This window comes from Oncorhynchus tshawytscha, linkage group LG30 (assembly GCF_018296145.1).
Source record: "Oncorhynchus tshawytscha isolate Ot180627B linkage group LG30, Otsh_v2.0, whole genome shotgun sequence".
NCBI classification, from domain to species: Eukaryota; Metazoa; Chordata; class Actinopteri; order Salmoniformes; family Salmonidae; genus Oncorhynchus; species Oncorhynchus tshawytscha.
Window position 1 is genome coordinate 9,772,673 of NC_056458.1, and position 18,040 is coordinate 9,790,712.

Consider the following 18,040-nt stretch of genomic DNA (forward strand, 5'->3'; position numbering starts at 1 on the left):
ACATTTCCCCCCCATGTGGGCCAGCCCCCGCAATTCGAGATCCAGCCAATGAGATTCAGCCCTTCGCCATTTGAGTGACAGCTAGCAAGATTTACACACATCAGAGCGAGAGAGAAAGCAATGACGTGGTGCACATATCAGGGACCACTTTTGGCTCGTGGGCTCTGCCTCCAGAACTACTGGCTAAAAAGTACCGGAGAATCCCTTTAAATATTCCCTGTTGATAATGTGTGGGTGGTGCCTAACAGTGATATGCTTCTGCATGATGTGCTCGGCCTTCTACTCCCAACTCTTGACTTGCAACAAAATATGGGGCAATTCTTGTCACCATAGTATTTGCGATGTAAAGATGCAATAGGATCATTGGTGTTGCATATCATGATATTGACACATACAGGTACTAGATCTACAGTATACTACCTGCTGTGTTTTACATTTATACATACAGTATAGCCTACCTTACTTCCTATTTGCTCCATTCCCATCTGAATGCTGAAAAATAAAATATACAGGCAGCCAAGTCATCCAACCGCATACAGAGTCTCACCACAAGTGAATACATTACCCTGGCCCAGCTCTGTAACACATTAACCTTGACAATGCCACCGTAACATTGACAGAATGTTCTCTGTCCACCAGGTCACATCTCAAAGTGACGCCCTTCCCTTCGGTCCTGTGAATAATGCATGTGAGTTGGGGTGAGAAGGGGAGAGGAGCCGGGGAACTTCAGAGGCGATCCATACGCAGAAATAGCTGGAGTAAACTTACGGCACTCCCCCCCCATAGCCATTGATTAAGTGTCACTTTGGCCGGTGGCGTTGAAACCGATTCCAAACAAAACAGACAACAGAAGCGGGTCTGGCTGTTCACACTCGTTAGCCCGTGATTGCGCTGCGGAGGGCCTGGATTGGAGGCAAGGTTATAAGACCTCCGTACAATGGAAATTAACACAGGCTGCTCATTCATTTGTAAAATATGGATTGTTGCAAATAATAGTTTAATCAAGCCCTGCCTATCACCGAGTGTGTGCAGTAAGGGATTGCGGCGATACACAGAGTGACAGAACCTAATATAGGGGATTTGTCTGTGACAACTTTATCCATTAGCAAAGTCTCCTGCCTGTACTGTAGCAAAGCCGATTTGGAGCCCGGCGATGGTATCAGTGGGCATCAGGGAGGCGGCAGGACTCGGGGAGAGACAGATTTGCTGATGTGGAGAGATACTCTGGAGGTATAAGCACTCTGAAGTCTAAAAGGATTATTTACAAACGTGGTCATGGCTGGTACGGCTGTACACTTACATTTTCGGTTCAGATCCAAATTTCTCCAGACAGATACCACACCACAATAACCCCCAGCCCTGCTCCCCTCCACTTCCTACCTAAAAGGGGGAAGTCAGGTAAACCCTCAACTACAGCGCAAGTTTCAATAAAAACACTTTTCTGAGTGAAGCTTGCAGAGCAAGGCCGCTGCTTATGCGTATGCGTATGTCGTCTTTCAGATGATTGCGCACATTTCGTTGTTATACACCGAAAGTATGGTTTGAGTTAATCTACCTCGTCCCCCAGAAAGGATTCCTATTGAAGACGAGCATGCTCATCCCTAGTGTAACGATGTGCGCTGAGAGTTGGGAAACAAGTGCAGGGAGTGAGTGTTTTAATAAATAAACGCAACTTAACACAAAACAAGAACCACGAGCAACACACAGACATGACACTAGAACAGAAACACAATAACACCTGGGGAAGGAACCAAAGGGAGTGACATATATAGGGAAGGTAATCAGGGAGGTTAGTGAGTCCAGGTGAGTATGAAGACGCGCAGGTGCGCGTAACGATGGGGACAGGTGTGCGCCATAACGAGCACCCTGGTGACCTAGAGGCTGGAGAGGGAGTGACAAGTGACACCCAGAATCTTTTCACGTGTTTGTTTTCAACAACTTCATAGTTAAGAACACAATAACAATATGGAAGAAAATTAAGTGCATTCTACAAGAACCAATATCACTCCCTAAAAACCTCAATCTTATGGAACAATCCTTGAATAGATTTTCAGAATTCACTGATAAATTGGCCCACATGGAAAACTAAAGGCATAGAAACAGTAAATTACATGATAACAGGAAATATGTTTATTTCCATGACAGAATTCAATAGCAAGTTTGGACTGACACATGTAGACATTTTCAAATATATGCAACTTAAAAGTTGTATATTACGAAATTTCGACCTGAAAGCTTTTGGACATCAGAGCAATGTCGAGGGAATCCTATTTGTGTAATGATGTGCGCCGAGAGTCGGGAAGCAAGTTCAGGGAGTTTAATACATTTAATATATAAATGAAACCAACGTCACACAAACAGTGCACCAACATGAGACAGATACAATGACGCCTGGGGAAGAAACCAAAGAGTGACATATAAAGGACAGGTAATCAAGGAGGTGATGGAGTCCAGGTGAGTGTCATAATGCGTAATTACGAGTTACGATGGTGACAGGTGTGCGCCATGCCAAGCAGACTGGTGACCTAGAGGCCGGAGAGGGAGCACACATGACAATTTGCCCCAGAAAAAGATACTCAAATGATAGGTAACGTATAAAATCCAACTGACAATCTCTTAGGAAAAAACTATTGGAATCAAGACTTAAAAATAACTGATATTGGCAAGGAGTGTTTCGAACATAACTAATGAAATTACAGTTAACGAAAATATAAGTTTAATCTAGTATAAACTAATGTATAGAATTTATTATTAAAAAGACATATTTCACAACTTCGACAGCACAACGACAGAGTCATGTCTTAAGTGTAAAACTAACAAGGATTCAATAATTCATGCCTTCTGGGAATGCTATGAAGTCCAAAACGTTATGGGCGGCGTTAGGAGGTTGGCTGTCAGAAGTTTTACAATGTAAATGTACTATTTATCCGTTTATCTGCATATTTCAAGGCATATGAGGGTGCGTGAAGATACCCAATAGGGTCGACCATACTTTTCTAGTCAATGACTTTAAATAACTTCTACTTAAAAACTGCAAATCAAATGATCCTCTATCACTACGACAGTGGATGAATCAAAGTATTATTATTTAAATATATAAAAAGTGTGGGCTATGGAAAATAATAGAACAGTCCAATTTGAGGCCATATGGCATAGAACACTGGAAGGTTCCAGAGGATGAAGGATGAGGGGGAGTGTGGTTATGAGACATACACAGTGGCGACCAGTCATTCAGGGCAGGTGGGCCTGAGCCCCACATTTTTAGCAAAAATAAATAAAATACATATTTATTTATAAAAAACATTTTTGAGGGTGGGCTTGACTGTTTTGCATGTTATTTTGGCATTTAATACATGTCACACATCAGTTTGCAAACAATGTAAAAAAATCATGTATATCATTGAGTTAATAAAGCCGCATACAAACATGGTCTCTTTTTTGTTTTCTTGAGTAAGACAGCTCCAAAATGCAGGTGTTTCAGTCTAGCTCAGTGCTTTCTGTGGTGGTGGGGCAAGTCAGCAGAAAATATAGAGCGTTGCGCCGTGATTGGCTCAGTGTTCTGTCACTCATGGGGACTTTACGTCACTGCCAAGTGTAAGAGGAGACATTGAAAATTCTAGCCCTGTGGCTGCTGCCGTTGGATTGGACTGATCATGTCAACATCATACTTTCACAATCTTAGCTAGCAGTCATCATCATGAATCAAGTCGACAATCTACTGGCAAATCTTTTTTAATCCTTGCCATATGAAGAAAAATTATGAAGAGAAATTATAGGAAAAACGTATCGGTACTCATCAGCAATTGAACATAAGCATTACACAACAAGTTGGAAATTGCAAATTCAACGAGTTGCTTAGAAGGAATCAGTGACAGTGGCTGTGTGGTCCCAAATCTGGGATTAAGGGGCTCTTTTCCAAGTTTAAAATGATAAACATTCAACATTCGCCATGCTGTCAATGAAGCATGATTTGTGCCGCGGTCAAAACAACTGTTAACTTGACTTCAGTGAGTCAAGTGTTAACTCAGAGGACTGCCGCTACAGTTCTGACTTGGTGTACAGGGAGAGCACTGTAAGAATGGCCCATGTTCTGAATTCTGTTGCTGTACATTTAAAAAATGCTCAACAAATAGTTATATTGACTAACGTTAAGTCCGTCCTAGCTCGCTCTTTGTCTTAAATCAAAATTAAAGATGGCCTCTTATGCGCTTGTCCTTCCCTTATGTCTTAGTTCGTACATCTCAATTGTCATTAGAAACCACATTAGTTTAAGCAAGTCAGCCATCAGCTATGTTTTTTTTTAAAGGCAGTAAATGAGGCTGAATGAACTGTTTTGCTGCCAGACAAGGCTCCGCTGTTAGCCAGGTGTTGCAGTGGTAAGATGTTGGGACTCTGCTGTTGGGACAGCTTTATGTAGGCCCTAACAGTTTGCGGGGACCATTTGTCACTGTTATAGTGCAATTAAAGTATTGTTTAGTGTTGTGTTGTGACTTTGCTGGAATGCATTAACACTTATTTTTCTTTTTGACCCCACCAAGATTTACATGCTAAAATCGCCACTGGACAAATGTGATGTGTATGGTTGTGGTAGGAACATGTGGTTCTGAGCAGGTGTGATGTCACTGATATATGGTTGTTATTGTTGAGAAAAATAAATCATTCAAAAAAAGAGATGGTTCTTATATGTTTGTTATTGTTTGAAAAAAGCAGGAAAAGATTCATTTCTATGCCTCCGGAGTCAGGTTGGAAGTGTGTGCAGTTATTTAGACACATTTGAGGCTCCCACGGACAGCTAAAACAGTGAACAGAACAGCTTTAATATTTTAAAATACAAAAGACATAGCCCATTAGCAAGAGATACATGTACATCATTTAGCAGACACTCTTATCCAGATTAATTTACAGGAGAAATTAGGGTTAAGAGACTTGCTCAAGATTTGTTTTGTTTACCTAGTCAGCTTGGGTTACTGGCCCAATGATTTAAACCACTAGGCTACCTACAGTAGATAGGAGAAGAGAGAGAGAGAGAGAGAGAGAGAGATGGGGAAGTGTGAGAAGCCAGTGTACAGCATGATGTTATGAATTATATTTATGTGCCTCCTTGAGATGTCAGAAGAGAAGAGGGGAGTCAGAATGAGTACACCGCATGCAGCGCACTCTCGATTCACGCTTATTAAAATCTGGAAACATATGATTCAATTTGCGAATGAAGGCAATGCCACCTAAATAATGTTAAGCACATCTAATCTCAGCTAAGACATGCTTGAACATGTTTTTCTTTTTAACAAAGCAGGACTAACCTTAATGCCAGCTCTGAAGCCTCCACTCCTTTCCCTTTTATTTTCAGGATCCATTTCCACATAACCGCATTAGGAAGTAATAATAAATACCCGGGTTTATTGGTACGTCCCAGGGGGAAGTCAAAATTCAACTTAGTTGGAGAAAGACGATGCAACAAAAGAGTGGGGGATCAGAGAGGGAGGCTTATCAGAGGCCAGAGTATTTCACATTCAGTTCTGATACTGAGGGAGAGAAATGGGTCATCGGAATAATAAGGACTATTTAGGTTCCTCACTTAAGTCACCAGAAATGTATTTAGGAAAACAAAGTGAGCAGAGCCACGAAACAAGCCCCTCCAAGGCCTCAATTTGTCTCTTTAAATGCCTTGTTTATTCTCTTTGGGCTTGTTTGTTTTTTAATCATCTGAATTATTTACATAAGTAACAGGGAGAGCCACTACTTGTTATGCAGAGGTAATAACGGAGCTACTGGTGTTTAGAACAGCAATCAACCATAATCAACTTTATTATCTTCCTCATCATCATCACAATCATCATCATGTAAATGTTATAGCTTTTGTCATCAACATGATATTAGTTGTTTTTCTTTGCACGCACAAAGCAAAAATCTGCATTGCAACCAGGACTGGACTGTCAGCATGTCTGAAAAATAAGAATGCATCCTACATTTTCCAAAAAGAGCAAATCAACCAAATAATGGAGGCGTAAACGATGGGATTTTCTTGATTTTCTATATAGTCAAAACGGTTTTCTTGAAGGGTATATGAATGAGAAGACGTAAATAGTCATAAATATGAATGAGAAGACGATGGGATTTTCTTGAAGGGTGTATATGAATGAGAAGACGTATATAGTCAAACGATGGGATTTTCTTGAAGGGTGTATATGAATGAGAAGACGTATATAGTCATAAACGATGGGATTTTCTTGAAGGGTGTATATGAATGAGAAGACGTATATAGTCATAAACGATGGGATTTTCTTGAAGGGTGTATATGAATGAGAAGACGTATATAGTCGTAAACGATGGGATTTTCTTGAAGGGTGTATATGAATGAGAAGACGTATATAGTCAAACGATGGGATTTTCTTGAAGGGTGGGATTTTCTTGAAGGGTGTATATGAATGAGAAGACGATATAGTCAAACGATAGGATTTCGAAGGGTGAATTTGAGAAGACATTAAATAAGATCCAGTCCATCTTTCTTTTATATGAATGATTTGTCTGACAGTGTAAAAATGAATCACTACTCTACACATTAAATAAGATCAGTTTTTTTTTTCACTATTTGCTGACACAGTTAAAATGAATCACTCTTGAATATTGTGTGTGTGTATCTGTGTGTATGTGTGTGTGTGTGTGGTGCCGAATTGGATTGCAACCTAGTTCCCCCCAACTCCCTCTTCCTCCTCCTCCACTCCCAAATCTAATTCCCTGTGTGTGCACACCCAGTCCCTTCAGTACAGGGTTGAATAGGGACATTTCAATCAATACCTGACTGTAGGACTTAGTGTTAGCATGAAGGCAGTCGTCATGCGCGTATGCCTGTGACCACACACCTGCACACACAACTATAATATACCATCAAACACATTGTCTGCATTACTGCTTATTGTACAGCCATGCTTTCGTATAGTATGTTGTACATGATGGGCATAACAAACTATGCACACTACCATGCAATATATATACTGTATTTATGGAAAGGAGGGGACAATTTTGGACAATCGATCTGATAAAATGTATTTGTAATTCTCTGAATTACCTGGAAATTCCCAAATAAACGATGATTGAAGTTATTCAATCAGCAACACAACGTTTTTATTAAGAAAAGTTTTAATTCCAAATCTTGATAGCTGTAAACTTGTTGATTGCTTTGTATGACTCTATTTGATGGATGGAGAGAAATCTCTCTGTCATGACTGTCCTGTGAGGACCCAGATAGATCGGATCAGCTTTTCAGTGGATGACTTCGGCCAGACCCCCTCTACCCCGCAGAGGTGTGAGGGGAGCTGGTGGGGGGTTGACAGTTCACAACGTGTTGTAAATCAGGGATTAGAACTTTCAGCTATCTCCCTCTCCAAATTCACACAGGAATGTGCATTTGTTCACAGACGTTTCCCTGTCGAAACTCTAATACGTTGTAAAGCGAATACTGGAACAACATTTCTAACATAGAACGTGGGGGGGGTGGTCAAAGGAGATCTAAAGAATAATAATGTTATATGGGTTGTTATTTTGTGATGTCATTAAAAATGTTATAAAGGAAATACTGTAACTTAAAGTATATACACTACATGTATAAAATCTCCATTCTCTACGTTGTGCATGAAATATGAAAACATGATGAATGTATTTTTGTTAAGATATGGATGTGATTTTAGGAGCCATCAGAGATCATTCGTTTTCTATAAACTTTGCACAGTAAGTAACCACGCCCCGAGTGAGGTCAGAGAGGGTGTCAGCCTGATGGAACCGTCCCTTTCGACCAGAGTGTATAAAAGGATTGGTAAAGAAATTAACATTCAGACCAGAGAGGCGTGTAGCTGCAGTTCCCGTCCAAAGTGGTTTGAAATCTCAACACGAGGTAGAGACGATAAAGTCACCTCCCGGACCATCACTGGTTATGGCTGATTATATGTCCCAAGTAAAGTATCTAGAAAAGCGAATTTAAGTGGGGCCATTCTACTACTCTTCAAACCATCATAGTCTACTACTCTCATCACCCCACTGAGAACCATTGATACAGCTGGCTAGCCTATCTTCAAAGAATAATCTTCCATAGCGAGTGGAAGCAGAGTGGGCTCTGTAGTTATGTTCAGGACTACACGATGGGTCACCGGATAGCAACAGTAGAACAATCAGAGCCTTACAAGCTTGCAGCGGAATCACCCACAACCCACAATGACAAAACAGGCTACCTAAATATGGTTCCCAATCAGAGACAACGACTAACACCTTTCTCTGATTGAGAACCATATCAGGCCAAACACAGAAACAGATAAACTAGACATCCAACATAGAATGCCCACTCAGATCACACCCTGACCAAACAAAACATATAAACATACAAAGCAAAATATGGTCAGGGCGTGACACTAGTAAATAAATAATTAAACCGATTGATGTAGTACTGAATCATAAGTAAGGCTTGGGTTTTTGCAGATTGCAGGAGGTTACGACTGTTCAGAATGATGATATGATACTTGGTTGTGATTAATACGTTGACTGTTTTATGGATGTGATAGGTAAAGACTTTAGAGTTTAATTCGGAAGACTCTAAAGCCTGTTGGGGATAGGGGGCAGTATTTTCACTTTGGATGAATTCCGTGCCCATAGTGAACTGCATCAAACTCTGTCCTAAATTGCTAATATATGCATATTATTATTACTATTGGATAGAAAACACTCTGAAGTTTCTAAAACTGTTTGAATTATGTATGTGAGTATAACGGAACTCATAGTGCAGGCAATCTTCCAAACAAGTTTTGAAATTCTGAAAGTTGGGGCAACTTGACGTCATCGCCCCCTCCCTTCCCAATAAGTTATGGATCTGGAAACACTTCCTACGCCTTCCACCAGATGTCCTCATTCAGTAGAACGTGTAATGGAGCATGTGCTGTGAACTTTGACCTGATGGGAGGGAAAATAGTCGGTGTCGCAAGAGAATGCCATTTTGCTGTGACGCATTTCTCTGTGAGTCCCATTTCTCTCTGAGTCCTACGGCTGTTCCATTCAGCCCCAGATGAAAACGAATGATCCGGTTGGAACGTTATTGGATATATATGATTATAACATCCTGAAGATTGATTCTGTACTTAGTTTGACCAGTTTTGTTGAACTGGAATATATCTTTTGGAAGTTTTCATGCAAGTTATCTTGGACCAGAAGTCAGGTTTTGGGCACGTGAGCTGAAAGTGATAGCAAATGCTGCTACTTGGACACTAGTATTGGACATTATGGAAAACAACGATTTATTGTGGAACTAGGACTCCTTGCACTACATTCTGATGAAAGATCATCAAAGGTAAAGGAATATTTATGTTGTAATTTTGTATTTCTGTTGACTCCAACATGGCGGAGAAATACGTCTGAGCGCCGTCACAGATTATTGCAATGTTAGGCTTTTTCCATAACGTAAAAAAAAAAATCTGACACAGCGGTTGCATTAAGAACCAGTGTATCTTTAATGATATTTAGAACATGTATCTTTAGTCAAAGTTTATGATGAGTATTTCTGTTATCTGGCGTAGCTTTCTATAATTTCTCTGGATATTTTGGAGGAATTTCTGAACATGGTGGTGGTCTAACATAAATATATGTTGTGTTTTCGCAGTAAAACATTTTAACAATCTGACATGATGGGTAGATGAACAGGGTGTTTATCTTTCATTTGAGGTATTGGACTTGTTAATGTGTGGAAGGTAAATATTTCTAAAGAATATTTATGAATTCCCTGCGCCACCTTTTCAGCTGAACGGGGGGGTGGAGTTCCCTGTGGGGAACGCCTTGCCCCAACAACAACCGCTCTCGTGGTGCCCCAAATCCTAATTAGTTACAATGAAACATAGTTAGTTGATTAGATAAATATACCAGTCATCAGATGAATAGAAGTAAAGTCACGACATCACGACATGTAGCGAACCAAGGGAATGCTTTGATAATGGGGGATGGCTAACAAATGAGTTGAGATGGGTAGATGCTAGTTGCTGTGTGAGTCAGTAAGGGTAAGTAACAGTGGTGAGTAATAGTTCAGTCACTAGTTCTAAAAAGCTTGTGGTAGGCTAGGGAACCTTGCTCATGGTTTGAAATGGATACACAAGGTTAGAGCATGCAGCACACTGCACTGGGGAAGTGGACTCAGTAGGAATACCATAGTGATCTTAGGCCTTGTGTATGGCCATGTCTTGGAAATAACCTCCTGGCTGTACATCTTTTTACAAATGTGAAATTCACCAGTTCTGTGTGCTGCTAATAGGCAGTGAGAGCTGACTGGCACCATGGCAAAACAATCTGGGCTAAGCCCTGTCTCACCGTCCCTCAGGTCTCCCCAAAGCTCTGTCGGCAGGCCAGCCTTCCCTTCCTCCAGGTTGATTGAGCATCGCTTTGCCACTAGAAATCCAATAGCGATTTACACTGGGTCTCCAAAATGGCATTCTGCGGCTCATAAAGCCTGGCTACAGTACTAAAGCCTTATTAATGAATGCATTAGCTGCAACACATCCCTAGAGCTTCAAAATGGGGGACAGAAGAGGACAAGAGGAAAAAAGGAGGTGGAGAGGAGCAAGTGTCTGGAATTGGGAGAGAGCTAGGGGGGAGAAGGGAGAGAACTATGAGTCATCTTACCCGGTTTGTGGAAAGGGGTTGAGGAGCAGGAGGCAGATCCACATGCCTGACACAAATACTGCAAGTTTCCGGAGAGTGGCAGCCATCTCAAACTACGGCCCAAAACCCTGCAGAAAAGAGAGAAAGAAGAAAAGATTGGTGATGCAGTAACACCTCAGATCAATATGCATCTCCAGGCCTGGAAAGCAGAACGCACCGTCTAATAAACACATCATTCACTGGCAGGTGTGCTAAAGGAACCTGGATCTAAATGGATTGCCTGATGACTAGCTTTTGTCACACAGACACACAGACAGGCAGGCAGTTTTCCTCAATGGCCGTAACAACAGAGAGATAAAAAGACTGTAAACAGCTTTAAAGAACAATAAGGGTGTGTGCTGCTATGAAGAACACACATGACGTAAGCCAAAATGCTTTGAGTTGATATACAGTATATTCCGAAAGTATTTAGACCCCTTGACTTTTTCCATATTTTGTTACGGCACAGCTTTATTATAAAATTGATTTAAAAAACATTTTCTGATCAATCTACACACAATACCCCATAATGACAAAGAAAAAATTGTGTTTTTGAAATGTTTGCTAATTTATAAAAAATAAAACACTGAAATATCACATTTACATAAAGTATTCAGACCCTTTACTCAGTACTTTGTTGAAGCACCTTTGGCAATGATTACAGCCTGAGTCTTCTTGGGTATGACGCTACAAGCTAGGCACATCTGTATTTGGGGAGTTTCTCCCATTCTTCTCTGCAGATCCTGCCAAGCTCTGTCAGGTTGGAGGGGGAGCGTCACACAGCTATTTCCAGGTCTCTCAAGAGATGTTCGATGTTCAAGGACATTCGGGGACTTCTCCCGAAGCCAGTCCTGCATTGTCTTAGCTGTGTGCTTAGGGTTGGAGTCCTGGTGGAAAGTGAACCATGGCCCAGTCGGAGGTCCTTAGTGCTCTGGAGCAGGTTTTCATCAAGGATTTCTCTGTACTTTGCTCCGTTCATCTTTCCCTCGATCCTGACTAGTCTCTCAGTCCCTGCTGCTGAAAAACATCCCCACACCTTGATGCTGCCACCACCATGCTTCACCATAGGGATGGTGCAGGGTTTCCTCCAGACATGATGCTTGGCATTCAGGCCAAATTGATGAAATCTTGGTTTCATCAGACCAGAGAATCTTGTTTCGCATGGACTGAGAATCCTTTAGGTGCCTTTTGTCAAAGTGTGCCTTTTACTGAGGAGTGGCTTCCGTCTGGCCACTCTACCATAAAAGCCTAATTGGTGGAGTGTTGCAGAGAAGGTTGTCCTTCTGGAAGGTTCTCCCATCCCCACAGAGGAAATCTGGAGCTCTGCCAGAGTGACCATGGGATTCTTGGTCACCTCCCTGACCAAGGTCCTTCTCCCCCGATTGCTCAGTTTGGCCAGGCGGCCAGCTCTAGGAAGAGTCTTGGTGGTTCCAAACTTCTTCCACTTAACTTTTCTTCCATTTAACCATTTTTCTTGGGGACCTTCAATGCTGCAGAGATGTTTTGGTACCCTTCCCCAGATCTGTGCCTCGACACAATCTTGTGTTGGAGCTCTATCGACAATTCCTTCAACCTCATGGCTTGGTTTTTGCTCTGACATGGACTGTCAACTGTAAATAGATAGGTGTGCCTTTCCAAATCATGTCCAATCAATTTAATTTACCATAGGTGGACTCCAATCAAGTTGTAGAAACATCTCAAGGATGATCAATGGAAACAGGATGCACCTGAGATCAATTTTGAGTCTCATAGCAAAGTATCTGAATACTTATGTAAATAATGCATTTCTGTTTTTAATTATGGGGTATTGTGGGTAGATTGATTAGGACAATGTTGTATTTGATCCATTTTAGAGTAAGGCTGTAACGTAACAAAATCTTGAAAAAGTCCAGTGGTCTGAATACTTTCCAAATGCACTGTATATAGTATAAAACTATAGGTTGTTAGTAATGGAAGCTTTGGGCCTTCCATATTGTACTGTATAAGTCATGTTTATGTCCCAAGCCATGGTAAATGCCAAAGCTCTTCAATGGTTAGAGGTATAGTAACCTACCCCAGTGGGATTTAACCTTTGTAGTCACCTTGCTTGTGAATACTGTAGTACTAAGTCCTGCTGAGATTGATGACAAACATAATCTTTACTGTCAGCTCTGAGCAACTCATATTTCAGATGCAATGAAGACAAAACTAATATGAATATTTTAGCACTTGGAGACAGTGTAGGTAAACATGGACTCGCCAACAACAGCAAATTATTCAAATTACAGATGAAACAAGTCCAATGTGTTTCCTTGCTGCGTGAGCCAAAACCAGTGAAGACAAGGGAATTTATTTGCTTTTCTGCCCAATATGCAGCAGCACAACAGCTATGGAGCATAAATACTGAGTAATTTCTCTCACCCAAGCAGCAGGCTACTGTCACGCCCTGATCTGTTACACCTGTCCTTGTGCTTGTCTCCACCCCCCTCCAGGTGTCGCCCATTTTCCCCCATTATCCCCTGGGTACTTATACCTCTATTCTCTGTTCGTCTGTTGCCAACTCATTTTGTTTCGTTAAGCCTACCAGCGGTTTTCCCTCTGTTCCTGTCTTTGATTGTTCCTGGTTTTGACCTTTTCTGCCCGCGCTGACCCTAAGCCTGCCTGTCGTCCTGTACCTTTGCCCCACTTCTCTGGATTATCGTCCCCTGCCTGCCTTGACCTGTTGTTTGCCTGCCCCTGTTGCTGTAATAAACATTGTTACTTCTACACAGTCTGCATTTGGGTCTTACATGTATGAACTGGCCATGACTGACCCAGCAGACTTGGACCAGCTCTGCTATGCCATCTCCTCCCAAGGAGCCACCATTGGTAAGTATGAGGAGTTTCCAGGTCACAGCTCAGCATTGGACATTTTGCGGGAGCAAGTCTGTGGGTTGCCTACTTGGCAGCCTACCACGACAGTAACTTCTCAGCCCCTCAGTAACCTGGTTGGTAGTGGTGCCTTCACCCTGGATTCCCAGGAACCCCACTTACCTCCCCCGGAGTGCTTTGATGGAGAATCGGGCACCTGTCGGGCGTTTCTCGCTCAGTGTTTCCTCGTCATGGAGCTACAGCCTTCCTCCTTCCCCTCTGACCGCTCTAAGATAGCGTACTTCGCTGATGTCCAGGAGGGCCCTCGCCTGGGTTACGGCCGTTTGGGAACAACAGTCAGCTATTTGCTTCAGTATGGAGGTATTAGTGGCAGAGGTGAAAAAAGTTTGAGGCTCCGGTGTCCGGGAGAGAGGCTGCCCGGAAGTTACTCCAGCTTCGGCAGGACTCCCTCAGTGCAGCAGACTATGCGGTGGAGTTCCACATGCCAGCAGCGGAGGGTGCCTGGAAGCACTGTTATCGGCGGAAGAAAGCGATGAGCTACCACCGGATCTCGACTCACTCATCGCTTTAACCACCCGGATCGATGGTCGGCTACGGGAACGTAGGAGGGAGAAGAGGTCTGATTGTGGTCGCAATTGCTCACTCAAGGATCCCACCTTGCATCTGAGGAGCTCTGGAAGTTCCTGGCGTCTACGTCCCCGAGAGGATCCGAGCATACCCGAGTTCCTCCAAGATCCTCAAACTGCCAATTCATGTTTTCCCGAGCCGATGCAGGACTAGGCTGTCTCCTGCCAAACGCGTACACAGACTTGACACCCAGAGTTGTCTGTATTGCGGTACTGCCGGTCATTTTGTATATACCTGTCCCTTCAAGAGACCTATCTCATTCATTGGAGTGAATACACTGGGTCTTAAAGAGAATTGTTCTTCTCCCCTTACTTGCCCCCCTCTCCATGCCACCCTTTTGTGGGGTGACCAGTCCAAGTCTCTCCAGGTACTCATCGAATTGGGCGCCGATATGTCTTATAGATGTTACCTACCTCAGAGCTGGGCATCCCCACTCAACCCCTCTCCATTCCTATGGATGTTAGAGCGCTGGACGGGCGCTTTCTAGGCCGGGTCACCCAATATACCACCCCATCAACATATGAGTGTCAGGGAACCACAGCAAGACGATCAAATTCCTTCTAGTTGAGCCTCTGAAGGTTCCCGTAGTATTGGAATTCTCTTGGCTCCAGCGACACAATCCCTCTATTGACTGGGCTACTGGTGCCATCGTGGGTTTGAGCCCATCCTGCCACACTCATTGTCTGAAGTCAGCTCTGCCTGCCCCGGGACGTCTTCCTGGGAGCTTGGAAATTGCCCCGGACCCCTACACCAGCCCTGCAGAGTACCAGGACCTCTGGGAGGGTTTCAGTAAGGCCTGGGCCACTTCGCTTCCTCAGCACCGACCGGTATCCAAGAAGATGAAGCCTGAGGCACTGGAATGCCCCTATAGTGCTGTGGCTACACCCATGGAAGCCGAGACCTTTCTCCCCGCTCCAAGATCATTAGCCCCGATGCTGTTCGTCCTCTAAAGCTCCGTACCCTCTGTATGTTTCCTACTTTTTGTGTCTAGAGTTAAAACCATGTCTTACTGCCCCTTGTCCCCTGTTTTCAGGCCACCCCTCTCCCCCGTCTCATCGGCGGCTGACCAGTGTACATAGTGAGACTTCTCTTGAAGGTTCAACCTCGGAGCAGGGGATTCCAGTACCTGGTTGACTGGGAGGGTTATAGCCCGGAGGAGAGGGTGTTGGTTCTCTGCTAGGGACATCCTGGACCCAGGCCTCATCTCTAAGTTCCAACGCTGGCACCGCGCTCAATCAGGTATGCGCCCAGGTAGGATGCCAAGTGGCATTCCTAGAGGGAAGTGGGTAGTCACACCCTGATCTGGTTCACTTGTCCTTGTGATTGTCTCCACACCTCTCCAGGTGTCGCCCATTTTCCCCATTATCCCCTGGGTACTTATCCCTGCGTTCTCTGGTTGTCTGTTGCCAGTTTGTTTCGTCAAGCCTACCAGTGTTTTTCCCTCTGTTCCTGTCGATTGATTGTTCCTGTCGATTGATTGTTCCTGTTTTAACCTTTTCAGCCCACCCTGAGGTTGCCTGACGTCCTGTACCATTGCCCCACTACTTTGGATTACCGACCTCCGCCTGACCTTAGCCTGCCTGCCGTCCTGTACCTTTGTCCCACTACTCTGGATTATCGACCCCTGCCTGCCTTGACCCGTCGTTTGCCTGCCCCTGTTGCTGTAATAAACATTGTTACTTCTACACAGTCTGCATGTGGGTCTTACCTGAAACATGATAGTTACAGCATTCGGTTCCTGTGTTTTCCCCTCCAAAGGTTAGTTTCTAAAGCTGCTGTTATTCACCCATTTCTTCAGACACACCAACAGTGTAGGAGATTTGTAAGGATTAATACTGGAATCACCCACACATGCATAGAGTACGAACAAACATAAATAATGTAATGACTGAGGCACCTGGCAACAAGACAAAAAAAGCTAAGTCTGGGGAATAGCTCTGAAAAATCCCAAGAAACGCCATTTTATAAATGTCACAACATAAATACTGCGTTGCTTACAAGGTAAATGTAAACGGGTGGGTCTTTTTGGAAAAACAACCCAAAAGCAACGAGGGTAAGAGGTTATCCAGAGCAAAGGGACTGATGGGATATGCAGCAGATTCTAGCTCGAAATTACATGCATCTCATCAGTCATCACTGTGTGCGTGAGACAGAGAAAGAGACAGAGAGGGGGGTGGGACAGGAGGGAAGAAGAGGGGAGGAGTGGGTGTGTGGGGGAGAAGTGGAGACCGAGAGGAGGGGGGCAATGCAGTTATTACTACTCTTTGAGATGGGGGAGGTAGAAGCAGCATGGTAAATACAAAGTCCTTCATCTACCCTATTGATCTGTTCTAGTTTTAATTTCTTCTCCCTGAGATTCTGGCACCGCTGCAAAGCCTTTAGACTTCTTTACACTGTAAAAATAAGAAGTGACTTCTAAGAAGGTGGTTAAGTGTTTATCTGATATTTCATGTTCTGTGTCTACAGAACTCTGATCATAAGATTAGCTGTTGACATATTCCTTCATGACAAAGCAAACAGGGAAGCCACATACTGTCACAAACCTCCTCTACAAAGTATATATAATTCAACAATGAGTGCTTTCTGACGCCTCTTCATTTTCTGAGGGTGTGAACAAATCTGCCTTGGTATGTGCAATCTTGCCAAATAGTGGCAAGGCTCAATTCTCTAACCCGTGTGTGTGTGTGTGCACATATTACCTCAATTACCTTGGCTAACCGGTGCCCCAGCACATTGACTCTGTACCGGTACCCCCTGTATATTGCCCCGCTATTGTTATTTTACTGCTGCTGTTTAATTATTTGCTACTTTTATTTTCAATTTTATTTTCAAAGTTTCTCTTAATTAACTTCTTAAATTATTGTTGGTTATGGGCTTGTAAGTAAGCATTTCACTGTAAGGTCTCAACCTGTTGCATTTGGCGCATGTGACAAATACAATTTGATTTGATTTGAGTACATGTCAAAAAAAAAATTGACATCTCCCTGCCGGTAGCCTGTCAAACCATCAGAGCAAAAGGTCAAAAACCTCAGCTCGCTTTATCTCCATGGGCACGTGTCAATAGTCAAATACCAGTGGGGCTGGCTTTCCTTCAGAGCTCCACGGCCACGTACGGAGGACAAAAGTAAGATAAATGTTTATCTAAACGACCCGTCATTAAAAGACGTGCCTTTTGTGACAGTGTCATCCCATCTGAGGTGCTTTAAGAGGATAGGGAACACTGAGGAAGCAGTGCGTCTCGGCATCAGACCCCTGTCCTCTCACTGTGGCTCTGCTGTGTGGATCCTTAGTTGTCTGGTTACAGTTTGACATCCCACCCCGGTTCTCACAATGCAGGCTCTGCTCTGTGGGTCAGTGTTGGCCTGGTCACTGGTCAGCATCACACCCCTGTTCTCACACCATGGCTCTGCTCTATGGGTGGACACTGGAGCGACAACAGCTAACTGCTTACAGCAGCTGTGTCTTGGTTTCCAGCCTCTCCCCGTTTTGCATTGATGAGAGTGAGACCCTCATCCCATCCCTTCGCCGCTTTACGTATCGAGGAACAAACACAGATCTTCCTCAAGGAAATAGGAATGTTCTCTGTTACGAGGGGTAGGGAACAGAAACGATCTGAGGAAGGGTCAACAGACGTGAGATGTTAATGATACGAGTACTCAGTCAGGATGCGTCTCTTCAGGTCTGTTCCTTCTCCTTCACCACATGTGCCTATGTTCCTGATGACTGCACTCCTCATGTGCTGAAAGACTTTAGAAGGGCATCCCCAATCTTCATTCCAGCTGACCACCGAATGACTTTGTTTAATTGTTCTCTCTCTCAGCGTTTTTGTTTAAATTAATGGGCCTATATTACGACTAATTCTGGATCGTTAGCCATCAGAGATTTTATGTTACTCATA

The 18,040-nt window shown here is 43.4% G+C and overlaps 1 protein-coding gene across 1 annotated transcript in view; it reads right to left on the reverse strand.

Moving 5' to 3' along the window:
- Nucleotides 1–18,040, reverse strand: part of LOC112228791 (gamma-aminobutyric acid receptor subunit alpha-3) — a 160,591-nt gene that overhangs the window by 112,538 nt on the left and 30,013 nt on the right. Inside the window, exon 2 of the mRNA XM_024394434.2 lies at nt 10,648–10,754. Coding sequence (XP_024250202.2) covers nt 10,648–10,733 — 86 coding nt within the window. The 5' untranslated portion in view covers nt 10,734–10,754. The remainder of the gene's footprint in view (nt 1–10,647; nt 10,755–18,040) is intronic.